General features: G+C 43.5%; 1 protein-coding gene across 5 annotated transcripts in view; it reads left to right on the top strand.

The window, feature by feature from the left end:
• Positions 1-15,312, top strand: part of dguok (deoxyguanosine kinase) — an 89,769-nt gene that overhangs the window by 4,147 nt on the left and 70,310 nt on the right. For all 5 annotated transcript variants that reach the window (XM_051689934.1, XM_051689917.1, XM_051689908.1 and 2 more), the window contains exons 5-6: positions 1,227-1,342; positions 6,895-6,994. In XM_051689934.1, coding sequence (XP_051545894.1) covers positions 1,227-1,342; positions 6,895-6,994 — 216 coding nt within the window. The remainder of the gene's footprint in view (positions 1-1,226; positions 1,343-6,894; positions 6,995-15,312) is intronic.

The raw sequence follows: 15,312 nt of genomic DNA, 5'->3' as shown, positions 1-15,312 counted from the left end.
ACAACGTCAGAGGCGTCTTACCTGGGCTAAGGAGAAGAAGAACTGGACTGTTGCCCAGTGGTCCAAAGTCCTCTTTTCAGATGAGAGCAAGTTTTATATTTCATTTGGAAACCAAGGTCCTAGAGTCTGGAGGAAGGGTGGAGAAGCTCATAGCCCAAGTTGCTTGAAGTCCAGTGTTAAGTTTCCACAGTCTGTGATGATTTGGGGTGCAATGTCATCTGCTGGTGTTGGTCCATTGTGTTTTTTGAAAACCAAAGTCACGGCACCCGTTTACCAAGAAATTTTGGAGCACTTCATGCTTCCTTCTGCTGACCAGCTTTTTAAAGATGCTGATTTCATTTTCCAGCAGGATTTGGCACCTGCCCACACTGCCAAAAGCACCAAAAGTTGGTTAAATGACCATGGTGTTGGTGTGCTTGACTGGCCAGCAAACTCACCAGACCTGAACCCCATAGAGAATCTATGGGGTATGTCAAGAGGAAAATGAGAAACAAGAGACCAGAAAATGCAGATGAGCTGAAGGCCACTGTCAAAGAAACCTGGGCTTCCATACCACCTCAGCAGTGCCACAAACTGATCACCTCCATGCCACGCCGAATTGAGGCAGTAATTAAAGCAAAAAGGAGCCCCTACCAAGTATTGAGTACATATACAGTAAATGAACATACTTTCCAGAAGGCCAACAATTCACTAAAAATGTTTTTTTTTTTATTGGTCTTATGATGTATTCTAATTCTTTGAGATAGTGAATTGGTGGGTTTTTGTTAAATGTGAGCCAAAATCATCACAATTAAAAGATCCAAAGACTTAAACTACTTCAGTCTGTGTGCATTGAATTTAATAATCGAGTTTCACAATTTGAGTTGAATTACTGAAATAAATGAAATTTTCCACATCATTCTAATTTGAGATGCACCTGTAGTCACAACTCGTGCCTAAACATGCCCTTTAACCGTGATTATATTTACAATATAGCACAACCTTTTGTACCTTATTGCTTAATAATATGTTATGTTTGGAAAGGCAGACATATTGACCCCAATGATCCCAGAGGATAAATCTGCTAATGATAAAATTTATAACTGAATGCACCGCAAGTCGCTTTGGATAAAACCAAAAGCCACAATGAATAAATGTAAAGGTCAATTGCTTTTGCAATCATCCTAGCTTTACATCCAGGCTTAGAATAAAAATTAATTAAATCATTGTTAATGTTATATATTCAGACCTGCATGGAGAGGTTAGGAAAACGAGGAAGAATAGAGGAGCAGGGAATTCAGTTCAACTACCTTGAGAAACTGCACACAAGACATGAAGACTGGCTTATCAACAAGACTACCAAGTGAGTTCTCTTACTCTACATTAAGCGCTTTCACACAAACAGACTTTTCTGTAAATTTAATGTAATTTTTCAGTTTAAAGTTCATGTGTGAACAAGAAGGTTTGATCATGCTCTGACATAAGAAGTCTGCTGTCAGAGAGTTTGAGCCAATCACAAAGTTCTAAGGGAGAAGACACAATTACTCCATGCCATTTATGTGCAAATGTTTTGTTGTGTTTCTGTTGAGTATTGTAAAACGGTGCTCAAAGTTCAGACTAGGGCTGCAACTAACGTGTATTTTGATAATCGATTAATCTAACGATTATTAGAATGATTATTCGACTATTCTGCAATTATTGCAATGATTAATCATTAGCTCTTAACCAATTATTCAGCTTGTGCCCTGACTTAAAAGGTTGTATTAAACGTGCTTACTAACAATAAAGTAAACAAAATCATCTTTTAAAAATACCTCTAATTGACATTCACTGAATTAAAGGGAAAAAATACTTTTTATTAAGTTTAATTCAGTAAAGAAATTACTGCATAAAATCCTATTATCAAGTGTTTTTGTCTCGTTTTCCATTTAAAATTGTCTACAAATCCTTAAAACAAGATACATTTACTTGAGAAGCAACATATAAGATATTTAGACTTGCTTTAAGAGAATGTATATTAAATATAAGTGTATTTTGTATGAAGTGTATTTTTTCACTTGGTTATACTTCTGCGAGTTCAGTAGACAAAATATACTTCTATTCAAGATCTATTCTCTAAAAGCAAGTCTAAATATCTTTTATGTTGCTTCTCAGGTGAATGCATTTTTTTTTTTTTTAAAGGATTTTTAGATATTTTAAAATGTTTGTATTTTTTTATATTATATTCAACATTCTCAGATAAAAAAAAATTCTTCTGCAATATAGCTGCTAAAGAAAATGTACATTGTTTTAAAGGAGTTTTAGATATTTATATTGCAAAACAAAAACAAATAAAAAACGTATTTTGTTGCAGTGTATAATGGGGCAAAGACTACCTCTCACCTTTCTGTTCACTTCAGTCCATCTTTAACTTCCAAAAAAATAAACTCTCTCTTATTAATAAAGATGCGTATTGCCAATTTTCTTCATGATAAGAAATGCACAGTGACTTATATTATGATTCAATAAGTCACGAGCCAACATGTTATAATCTAAAGTTGAAGTCAGAAGTTTACATACACCTTAGCCAAATACATTATATAAATACACAGTTTTTCACAATTCCTGACATTTATTTATAGAAAACATTCCCTGTCTTAGGTCAGTTAGGATCACTTTTTTAAGAATGTGAAATGTCAGAGTAATAGTAGAGGGAATTATTTATTTAAGCTTTTATTTCTTTCATCACATTCCCAGTGGGTCAGAAGTTTACATACACTTTGTTAGTATTTGGTAGCATTGCCTTTCAGTTGTTTAACTTGGGTCAAACGTTTTGGGTAGCCTTCCACAAGCTTCTCACAATAAGTTGCTGGAATTTTGGCCCATTCCTCCAGACAGAACTGGTGTAACGGAGTCAGGTTTTAGGCCTCCTTTCTCGCACATGCTTCTTCAGTTCTACCCACAAATTCAGATTGAGGTCAGGGCTTTGTGATGGCCACTCCTATACCTTGACTTTGTTGTCTTTAAGCCATTTTGCCACAACTTTGGAGGTATGCTTGGGGTCATTGTCCATTTGGAACACCCATTTGCAACTGAGCTTTAACTTCCTGGCTGATGTCTTGAGATGTTGCTTCAATATATCCATATAATTTTCCTTCCTCATGATGCCATCTATTTTGTGAATTGCACCAGTCCCTCCTGAAGCAAAGCACCCCCACAACATGATGCTGCCACTCACATGCTTCACGATTGGGATGGTAAGCCTCACCCTTTTTCCTCCAAATATAACGATGGTCATTATGGACAAAAAGTTAAATTTTTGTTTCATCAGACCAGAGGAAATTGCTCCAAAAAAGTAAGTTCTTTGTCCCCATGTGTACTTGCAAACTGTAGTCTGGATTTTTTTTTATGGCAGTTTTGGAGCAGTGGCTTCTTCCTTGCTGAGCAGCCTTTCAGGTTATGTCGATATAGGGCTTGTTTTAGTGTGGATATAGATACTTGTATACCTGTTTCCTCCAGCATCTTCACAAGGTCCTTTGCTGTTGTTCTGGGATTGATTTGCACTTTTCGCACCAAACTACATTCATCTCTAGGAGACAGAATGCATCTCCTTCCTGAGCGGTATGATGGCTGCGTGGTCCCATGGTGTTTATACTTGCGTACTATTGTTTGTACAGATGAACGTGGTACCTTCAGGCGTTTGGAAACTGCTCCCAAGGATGAACCAGACTTGTGGAGGTCCACAATTTTTTTTTCTGAGGTCTTGGCTGATTTCTTTGGATTTTTCCATGATGTCAAGCAAAAAGGCACGGAGTTTGAAGGTAGGCCTTAAAGTACTTCCACAGGTACACCTCCAATTGACTCCAGTTAGCCTATCAGAAGCTAACTGGCTAATTGCCTAAAGGCTAGACATAATTTTCTGGAATTTTCCCAAGCTGCTTAAAGGCACAGTTAGCTTAATGAATGTAAACTTCTGACCCACTGGAATTGTGATATAGTCAATTAAAAGTGAAACAGTCGGTCTGTAAACAATTGTTGGAAAAATTACTCACATCATGCACAAAGTAGATGTCCTAAACGACTTGCCAAAACTATAGTTTGCTAATATGAAATTTGTGGAGTGGTTAAAAAATTAGTTTTAATTACTTCAACCTAAGTATATGTAAACTTCTGACTTCAACTATACAGTTGTGCTCAAAAGTTTGCATACCCTGGCAGAAATTGTGAAATTAATTTCGGGATACAAAGATAAACCCACAGGTAACTGCAGGAGAAATACAGGCTGCTCTGGAAAAAGACGGTGTGATTGTGCTCCTTGAAACAATACAACAATACTTGAACAAAAATGAGCTGCACGGTCGAGTTGCCAGAAAGAAGCCAATGCCACAAAAAAGCCCGGATACAAGTAGCCCGACAACACCTTGACATGCCTCACAGCTTCTGGCACACTGTAATTTGAAGTGACGAGACCAAAATAGAGCTTTATGGTCACAACCATAAGCGCAATGTTTGGAGAGGGGTTAACAAGTATTGTGCTCCTTGAAACAACCACACCGTCTTTTTCCAGAGCAGCCTGTATTTCTCCTGAGGTTACCTGTGGGTTTTTCTTTGTATCCTGAACAATTCTTCTGGCAGTTGTGGCTGAAATCTTTCTTGGTCTACCTGACCTTGGCTTGGTATCAAGAGATCCCTGAATTTTCCACTTCTTAATAAGTGATTGAACAGTACTGACTGGCATTTACAAGGCTTTGGATATCTTTTTATATCCTTTTCCATCTTTATAAAGTTCCATTACATTGTTACACAGGTATTTTTGACAGTTCTTTTCTGCTCCCCATGGCTCAGTATCTAGCCTGCACTGAGAGCTAACAAACTCATTGACTATTTATACACAGACACTAATTGCAATTTAAAAAGCCACAGGTGTAGTAAATTAACCTTTAATTGCCATTTAAACCTGTGTGTGTCACCTTGTGTGTCTGTAACAAGGCCAAACATTCAAGGGTATGTAAACTTTTGATCAGGGCCATTTGGGTGATTTCAGTTACCATTATGATTTAAAAAAGGAGCCAAACAACTATGTGATAATAAATGGCTTCATATGATCACTATCCTTAAATAAAAGACAGTTTTTTTGCATGATCAGTCATATTTTCAAAAATCAATGCCAAAATTTCACAATTTCTGCCAGGGTATGCAAACTTTTGAGCACAACTATATATATATATATATATGTATATATGTATTAAAATATGTAGCTAAATTCAATATAACATCTTTTAGTATGCAAAATTTTATTAAATTTTATTATATTTTGTTTTATACGATTTTAACCACATTTTAGATATTTGTAAAATGTACAAATTCCATATAGCCTGTTCTATCCATATAATGTCATATTGCTTGTGTAATAATGATATGACTTGTCAGTGCTTGAAATGTCTTGTCAGCTACACATTTTTACACAAAATTTGCAACATTGGAATTTAAAAGTTAAAATACAATTCCACATTTTCACCTGTAAGTGTTTGTACTATTTAGAAAAAAATACAGCTGTATGAATATGACCTGCAGTCTCTTATTTAACACTGTGGCCATGGGAAAGTGAACATTTACAGTGACAACAAAACATTTCAATTCTATTTTCACGTGCTGTGCAAAGAAATAGATCGGCTTATTTCAGCTTGTTGAACATGCATTTTCATTTGGGCATTTCTAATTTGCATTGGATGATGACAAAGAGCGGCAGAGACTGCCAAGTGTGTGAGTCGTTGTCATGGTAACCAGATTGATTCTGAGCAGATTGCTGTGGATTGATAGAAAGTATTGTCAAATCATCGTGCAATGCAATAAAATATCTTCCCTTCCCTTCAATCGATGCCAGACACGATACCAAGAAAGACATTGAGGATATTTATTTTCACAGAAAAAAAAATCAGTGAGCCTAACAGTTCAAACTGGGACATTATTAAATTTTTTAGAGAAATGACGGGACACCAGGACACACCTCGTAAAACCGGGACTGACTTCTGGTCACCCTAGTTTTCTACCTGCTTTGCTTCTCTACATGATGTACTGTAGTGATTCCCTCCAGCTCTGTCTTTGCTAATGTAATGAGGGAAATAGGCCATCTGATAGTGCTATCACCACCTAGTGGAATCTTCATGTTAAGGTGATAGCGGGTTTAAAGTTTTAAAAACCTATCACAACAAAAACTAAATATTTTGTAAGATTTTTATTTTTGTTTAGTTTTTTCAGAGCCATGAAAATGTATTTTAATTTAGTTTCAGTTTTTTCCAATTATGTTGATTTTTATTTTTATTTCAGTTTATGAAAAAAAAAAAAAAAAATGTTACATTTAGTTTTTGATAATAACTTCGGTTGGAACATAGCATTATGTTCCTGCAATAGTACCAGGCCCTAGTATGTGGATGGGTGTATCAACAGCAGGCCCACATGGAATCTGTGCTCCACAGATTTCCAAAGAATTGGAAACATGCCATTCACAAAGTATCCCCTTCCCCTTGTATGTTTATTTATTAAATAGTTTGGTGAATTGGATTACTTGGCTTCATTTAAAACATTTTACCAAGTTTGAATTCATTTAGCAGATTTTCTTCATTGATCAACGCAGAAAATACAAAAAGAAAGTCTTCAGATTCTGTCTGGGCCTGACTATTTTTTTTTTACCCATAATAATATACTGTTATCTCTCATACACAGATAATGCATAGACAGTTAACAACTATAATATATAATATATAATATTTAATATATTTAAATAAATGGGTAAAAAGAAAAACTTTCATATTTAGAGAAAAAGTTTGTAAAATCCTTATGTTGATGATTCCAGTATTTTGTTTGTTTATATTTATAAAACAGTGAAGATTAAAGCACTGTGCCCTGACATTTGAGTTATTCTTTTTCTTCACACAGGGTTCATTTTGAGCACCTGGCAAAGGTGCCTGTGTTGGTTCTAGATGCTGGGGTGGAGTTTGAGGAGGACCATAATGTGCAGGCCAACCTCTTAGCACAGGTTTGTCTTCCTCAGAACATTTCTGTGGCAGAGATCACACTGTTATGCGTGTTAACAAATGTTTCTCTGCAATAAATTAATTCAATGTACAGTGCTGTGGAAAAGTGTTTGCCTTATCCTTGAAGGATACTGTATTAGTGGATTCGATTTTAAGGGTGCAGGATAAGGTGAACAGGCTGGTCACGATTAAGTGACTAGGATAGATTGATCACACAGAGAGACTGGTTGATGTTCCAATTACCCTTCAAAGGGCCTTTTATTTCCCACAAAGCAGAGACATCTTGAATGTCTTGATGATGAATATGTAGATTGAGGTATTCGTATTCTGTGTGTGGGTGTGTTATAGAAACAAAACAGAGCAAACAAAATCAATCAACATGGTATAGCAATTATCCATAATAAGGAGTAAATATTTATAAACACAAAATGTCAGTGTAACAGATGTTTGTATTTGGATCAAAAGGAGGAAGCGGGATACGGCGATTCCAACACAGGAATGTCTTTAATTCAACTAAAAAACTTGTTCGCTTTACAGCGCAACGGTACAGCTTCAGACGCACACAAGGTCAAGGTGCTTCAATAAAAGAACAACGGCAGCGGCCAACACACATACAGCTTCTCAGCTGGACTCTCTCTTTCGGTGGACTCTCCCCCGACTCTCACTGTGAACATGGAAATGGTAATTAGTCACAAGTCACCTCCACCCGATCAATTGCGCACTTCTTCAGGTTTGCTGTGAGCCCCGCTCATCGCAGCGACCTCAGAACCGCCCTCAGATGCTGCATATGTCACTGCCAATCATTAATGTAAATAATGATATCATCCAAATAAGCAGCGGCATACGCAGTGTGCGGTCTGAGGACTCGGTCCATAAGATGCTGAAATGTAGCTGGGGCCCCAAACAAAACGAACGGATGGGTCACAAATTGGTGTAAACCAAACAGAGTGGAGAAGGCCGTTTTTTCACAGGACATCGATGTTAAGGGGATCTGCCAGTATCCAGTATATTTGTCAAATCTAGTGTCGAATAAAAGCGAGCCGAGCCGAGCCCAACCGATTGAGCAGTTCGTCAATACAAGGCATTGGATAAGCATCAAATTTCGACACTACCCATGCCAAAAGAGATGAATGACAGACAAAGAGAGGGCTCATGACATACCCGTGAAATGGAGCGTGAGCTGTCCAATCTCCAGTGGCAGGTAAATGCTGTTTTTCTGTGGTGCGCAGAAAGGCATAGAATCCAATTCCAAACGTGCTATAGATCCAGAAGCCAACAGGATTTAACTTTATGCACAGACTAATAAATTAAAAGAAAAACAAACTGAAACAAACATGCAAAAACATATAGTCCGAATGTGAAGCAGCAGCCAAACGCGCACTGCATTCTCACACCAGAAGTGGAAGTCAACTAGGAAGAATTGGTAGAGGTGGAGGAGAGAGAGACAGGAGGGTTAGTACACCGTTAGGTGCCCCCACCTTGGGGGATTTTTCCATCATTTCCGGGGGAATGGGATAGGTTGGAAAGGAGGGGAGGGGGAGGGACCACAGAGAGAGAGAGCGGGGCACGTTGGCCCCCGGGTATACCGCTAAATGGTTCTCCGCCAACTGCACTGCTTCATCCAGTGACACCAGTTGGTGGCACTGGACCCACTCCGTAGTTCCTTCCAGTAGTTTGGAGACTAATTGTTCCAGTACCATGAAATCGATGACACCCCCAACATCGCTGGGCTCCTCGGCCAGCACCCACTGCCAGCAGGCATCATGGAGCTGTTGAACGAAGGCAAACGGGCAGCCAACTTTGCTCAGCATCAGGGTTCGTAACTTCCAGCGATGCTCTTCGGGACTGCGGCCAACAAACTGCAGGATGGCTTTCTTCAGCTCAGGGTACCTCAGGAGGTTGTCGACTGGGAGTTGTTGGGCTGCAAGTTGGGCCTCCCTGGTTAGCAGCGGTAGGAGATGGACCTCCCATTGCACCCGCAGCCAGTCCAGAGCTTGGGCCGTGTGCTCGAAGAGCTCCAGAAAGGCCTCCGGCTCATCTTGTGCCCCCATCTTCGCCAGCGTCACATGGGGGTTCACAGACATATATCCTTCATGGACTATCGGAAAAGAGAAACATGGAAAGACACAACAAATCCCAAAAACCCATGTTAACATCAAAGACGCACATGAAATAAAAGGAATAAATGGCTTCCACGCTGTGCAGTGAATTCCATTAAAATGAGCTTGCCTGTGAACGGGTGCGCTTCCATCTACTATATCTGTCAAGCGGCAAGAATGCGCACGTAATTACATAACCCGTAGTATAGCTGAATCTACTTGACATACAATTTATAACAAAACTTAAACTGTTAAATCACATGTCTTCATTTATAAACCCCAAAAATATATATAGAATTTAAAGTGTCTTTTGACAGCCGCCCTGGAATTGGAGCTTTTAATTCCATCCATGATGAAGACGTTACTCATCAGACAACTCAGGGAGGGCAATTAGGCGAGAAACTGGTCTTATATATGTTTTGATGTCTGCTGATCTGACACGTCCATCCACACTGGTTGCCACTCCAGTGACTCGACCCATAGGCCAGGATCCATGGGGTAGTTGAGGATCCAATATCAACACTGGGTTTCCTACTTGGATGTTCTTCACTTCTCACTGCCATTTCCCATGGTGGTGAAGACTGGGAAGATAGTCACGAAGAAACCTGGCTGAGAAATGATCTGCCAACAGTTGATTATGATGCCATTTCTGATGACCTAACAAGCTACTGTTTGCAAACATAGCCTGTGGCAGGGAGGTATACCGCTGCCCCATCAAGAGCAGATTTGGAGTTACAGGGTCAGGATCAGCAGCATCAGCAGAGAGATATCCCAGCGGTTTGGAATTCAATATTCCCTCAATATCCACCAATACTGTACAGAGGATGGCTTCTGTAACGGTTTGATTACCCAGCACCACTCTTAGAGCGTTCTTTACTGATTTTATCTCCCACTCCCAGGTCCCACCGAAATGTGGGCACTCAGTGGGTTGAACTTGAAGGAGATCTGTTGTCCAGACAACTGTGTTCTAAGTTCAGGTTTCATAGCCTGGAAGCATTCCTGCAACACTCAGTCGCCAGCTTTGAAATTAGTACCCCTGTCTGCTAAGATCTCAAAGGGTTTTCCATGCCGAGACACAAAGCGCATTAAAGCCATAAGAAAGGCATTGGTATCAAGATTCTCCAATCGGTCAAGATGTACACATGGGTAGTTAAACACTTGAAAAGGATACCCCGCCGTTTTTCCACCCTACAGCCTATCTTAATACTGAAGTCAACACCGGTGGACCAGAATGGAGGCTTGAAAAGACGTAACCTTGTTGGTGGTAAGTCTGCCATTTTTAGGTCTGCTGGGTTAGATTTCCGCTTGCAACATTCTGTGCAATTATATCGATGCTTTCGAATGGCTTCTCTACCCTTTATAATCCAGTATCTGCACCTTAATTCACCATAGACACTTTCTTGACCAGGATGTAGTAAATTCTCATCCTATTCTTTGATGAAGAGCCTAGCTACAGGGTGCTTGGCATCCAAGATGATGGGATGAATGGTGTCAGGATCCAAATCCTGTGCTCTTCAGAGTCTCCAACCTACTCGCAACAGTCCAAAGACTGGATCCAGCTCAGGAGATAATGGCAGGAGTCAACTTCGTCTGGGTATTGGTTGTCCTTTCCGTAAGGCATTAAGTTCTTTAAGGAAGCTAACCGCTTGGGATCGCTGAAGAAAGAGTGTCTGCAGAGAGGGAAGTGGAGTCTTTGACAGTGACAGAGTTGCCTATGAATTGTTTAGTGGCAGAGAGCAAATCATGACATGTTGAGAAGCATCAGGTAGTGCTATCAATTCTGTGGACAATTTAAGGCATTGGGCTGATTTCTTCAACTCAGATTTCTCTGCAGTAGAAAAATGGGAATCAGAAGCCGATTTGGAAACAACTGGCCAGAAACACTTGGACTGAAGCAAGAATGGAGGTCCCATATTCCATCTACTTGGTGGCATTAGTTCTTTGAGTGTCTTATCCCTGGTTAAATCATCAGCTGGATTATTCTGGCTATCAACGTGTCTCCAACTTTCGGGATCCTGGATCTCTGCGACCCGAGTGCCGACGAAAACTTTGTATTGACAAAATTTGGCTTTTAATCATGCCAAGACTGTTGTAGAATCACTCCAAAGAACACTTCTACTTATAGGGAGAGTGAGCTCAGTCTGCAGCGTGTTTGCCAACTGAGCACCTAAAAGAGCTGCACTTAGCTCTAGGCATGGAATAAAGGATTGCGTCTTTGGTGCGACTTTTTGAGTGGGCCATGATGAAAGACACACGAGTGTGACCTTCTGAATCACAGACGCGAAGGTAACCCACAGCCCAATACATTCGTTCTGAGGCGTCACAGAATATATGTAGCTCCCTCATGGCATCTGTCCGATCAGCACATGTAGGTACATAGCATCTGGTTTCTTCAATACTGGAGAGGTCTGAGATTTCTTCCTCCCAATTGTGCCACTGTTTTTGAAGCTCAGGTGGATGGATGGGGTCATCCCAGCCTCTCTTAGTCCACCAAAGATCCTGGATCAGCACTTTTGCTCTGCTTGGAAGAAGGTATCTTAAAGGATCGTACTGTCTGGCCAATGTTTGGTAGATCTGATGCATTGTTGGGACATCTAATGTTGAAACCTGATGCTTATAGCCTAAGGTATCAGGAACACAACACCAGCATAGTCTGAAGGTTGATTCTTCTGTATCGAGTTCTACCTCTGAAGTTGGTGTTGATTGATGTTGCCTCTGGTGGAAGATGTTGGACTACCTCAGGCATGTTACTAGCACACTGATGAATTTCAAATCCACCTTTGGCCAGAAGAGCACGGATTCGATTGAGGTGTGCAATGGCATCTGCTGAAGTCAGACTTTGCAGGCAACTATCAACATAAAAGGCCTTCATCACTGAATCCTGTACCACCACTTTCAGGATGTTCCCACACTAATCTCTGCATAGCATAGATGGCACATCAAGGGCTACAGGTAGTGCCAAATAGCAAAACATGCCATTCATAGATTGTTGGTACAGCTTTGTTGTCCAAGTCTCACCAGAGAAAACAGAGTAATGGTTTGTCCTGAGGTAGCAGGCATATTTGATATAACAAACAGCCTTTACATCCCCACTAAATGCAATGGGATGCTCTCGGAAGCAGAGAAGAATGCCAAGAAGTGAAGGGCCCAAGTTTGGCCCTGGAAGGAGGCAGGCATTAAGGCCTTTTACTTGGAAAGAACAATTGAGAACCAGACGGTGCTTGCCACTGGGTTGCTTGATGATTGTGACGAGGAGGAGGGCTGTTGTGGAAATTCACCAGTAAAATGAATCAGGTCACTCCAGTGGCTTAAGAAAGAAAATCTTTATTCATACTCACGAGCCCGGGTAGCCCTTCTACTACCAAAGTATACCTCAGAGAGCTACAATGGTTAGTTCCAAAACACAGAATATTTATCCAACACAATCATGCATATTCATTTTTCAGAAGACAAAGAATCAGCTAAATAATTGGCTAAATATAAAAAGTAATTACCTTAGAACCTATCTTTCTTCACCTTACAAGGTCAGGTTCCTGTCCTGAAATGCTCTATTCTTCATCCACACTAGTCTTCCTCAGCACATTCCATAATAATAAGATGTTCCCTATCTGTCACTCACTCGACATTGGTGTCGATGTAGTGACACTAGGGGTCACTCTTGGGAGACTGAGACACCTCTGGTCTTTGATAAAAGGCCAATGAAAATTGGCGAGTGGTATTTGCATGCCACTCCCCCGAACATACGGGTATAAAAGGAGCTGGTATGCAACCACTCATTCAGATTTTCTCTTCGGAGCCGAACGGTCATGCTCATTGAGCTGAATAGCACTGTTCATTCACCTCTGCTGGATCTGACGGCGCATTTCAGCGGCTTCTCCCTCCTCTGCACTGGTGCACTGCAGAGAACGCCCCTGGGCGCTTCGGCAGAAAAACTAGAGAGTATATTTTCTTAAAGAGCGTTTTTCCGCTCTAAAAGGGTATATTTCTCTAAAAGAGCGCACACACGGAACGTCTTTTTAAAGATGCGTCTTTCTAAAGATGCCTTTCCGTTTGTGTGTTATTCCTGGTTGTGGTCGTTTTCTCTCAACTCCGGATGGTCATGATCGCTGTCTTTCGTGTCTGGGTGCGACCCACACGGAGGCAGCGTTTATGAATGGTTCATGTTCTCACTGCGAGAACATGACCATGGCAACGTTGCTGTCGCGGCTTGCTTTCGTAAGGAAGCAAGACACCCCAGCGGCTCCCCGCCTTGGTCCTCCTACCTACGGGTTTGAGGTCAGCGCGGCTGGCGCTGGGGGCGATTTGGGGACCTCAATGGGATCGCCTCCGCCAGGTATCCCCCCACGGACCTCCCATTCCCCAGCATGCTCGTCTGCCCCAATCGGGCTTCCGGATGAGTTCGCCGGCTCGTCACATGGCGAGTCTGGCTTCTTGTTCGAGGCCCGCGAAGATGATGAGCTCTCGAGCGCAGCATCGGAGAGCGGGCTTGTCCAGTCGGACGCAGAAGCCTCAGCTGGGCTTCCCCCTTCGGGGACGGTCGCCCAGTTACAGGCCGATGCTGAAATGACGGACATGCTTTCCCGGGCGGCCACGAGTGTCGGGCTAGAGTGGAACCCTCCGCTCTCCCCTGAACCCTCATGGCTTGATGATTGGTTTCTGGGCTCGCGGCGCCGCTCAAACCAGCCGCGCCCCGCTCCAGTGCCATTCTTCCCGGAGGTGCATGAGGAGCTGACGAAGTCGTGGGAGGCACCTTTTACTGCCCGACCCCCACTCCGCAGTTCCCCCGCTCTCACTACCCTCAATGGCGGGGCGGCCAGGGGCTATACGGCGATTCCCCCGGTGGATAAGGTGCTCGCGGTGCACTTATGCCTGCAGAGCGCCGCCACCTGGCGTGGACGCCCTAAGCTCCCCTCCAAGCCCTGTAGGCTCACGTCGTCCCTGACGGCCAAGGCCTACAACGCTGCTGGACAAGCCGCCTCTGCCCTACACGCCATGGCTCTCCTGCAGGTCCACCAAGCCAAGGCACTGAAAGAACTGCACGAGGGTAGTTCCGCCCCAGATTTGATGCAGGAACTGCGCTCGGCGACCGACCTCGCCCTCCGGGCGACGAAGGTCACGGCGCGGTCTCTCGGGTGGACGATGGCCACACTAGTGGTCCAGGAGCACCACCTGTGGCTCAACCTGGTCGAGATTGGCGAGGCCGACAAGACACGGTTCCTTGCTGCCCCCATTTCCCAGGTGGGCCTATTCGGCAACACCCAGCAGTTCTCGACGGTAAAGCAGCAGACGGAAGCAATCCGGCACATCTTGCCCCGGCGTGGCTCAAGACCCCGCACCCTGTCTGCTCGTTGCCAAGGGCGTCCCCCTGTGGTGACTGCACCGGCTCCATCGCAGCCCGCCCCTCCGGCCCGGCCCCGGCATGGAGCCCACCGCAGTAAGCCGATGCCACCCGTCTCACAGCCGGCACCGAAGAACCCACGGAGGTCTTCGAAGCGCCCCTGCGACGGGCAACCCAGGGACGAGGGAACCCACTCATGTGGAGCTGGTAGAAAGACCACTCCATCCCCCGGTGGAGGGCCAGGTGGAAAACCTTTTGTTGCCTTTTTGTTTGATTTCGCCGCACGCCCAAGTGGCTGCGGTACCCAGCAGTTCAGCAAAAGAGCGGCTTCCTTCCTCCCTGGGTCACATACCCGGTGTGTATGGTCGTCACCACGACTACCGTCCACGGGCTTTATCTTGCAGTATTGGCGCTCCAGCGGTGCCCTTTCCGCCCCTGAGCGCCCAGCTGTGGCACAAATCCACCCCCGATGTGACAGCCTCCACGGGTCACGAGGACAGGCCTCTTCCTCCCCCGTCCCAGGCTGTTCCAGGGGTGGTCACAAGGAGCCAGGTAAGTGCTTTGATGTCCCTAGACTCAGCACGGCCACGACGTGTTGTGGCACCTTGCGCTCCGCCCTGCCGCGAGGCCCCACCTGCCGGTACATCCGACAATGTTGTCCCCTTGGTCCCCCTCGCACGGAATTTGGACGCATGGCTTGCGCTTCCCAATCCATCGCGGTGGTTGATCCGGACCGTCCGACTCGGCTACGTGATTCAGTTCGCCAGGCGCCCGCCCAGGTTCAGCGGTATTCACTTCACCTTCGTCAAGGGCGAAAACGCTGTTACCCTCCTACGGAAGGGCACGATAGAACCTGTCCCTCCAGCCGAGATGAAGAAAGGGT

Source organism: Myxocyprinus asiaticus, chromosome 4, assembly GCF_019703515.2.
Source record: "Myxocyprinus asiaticus isolate MX2 ecotype Aquarium Trade chromosome 4, UBuf_Myxa_2, whole genome shotgun sequence".
Lineage (NCBI taxonomy): Eukaryota > Metazoa > Chordata > Actinopteri > Cypriniformes > Catostomidae > Myxocyprinus > Myxocyprinus asiaticus.
The sequence above is the reverse complement of the archived record's forward strand: the minus strand, read 5'-3'. Positions and strand labels throughout refer to the sequence as shown.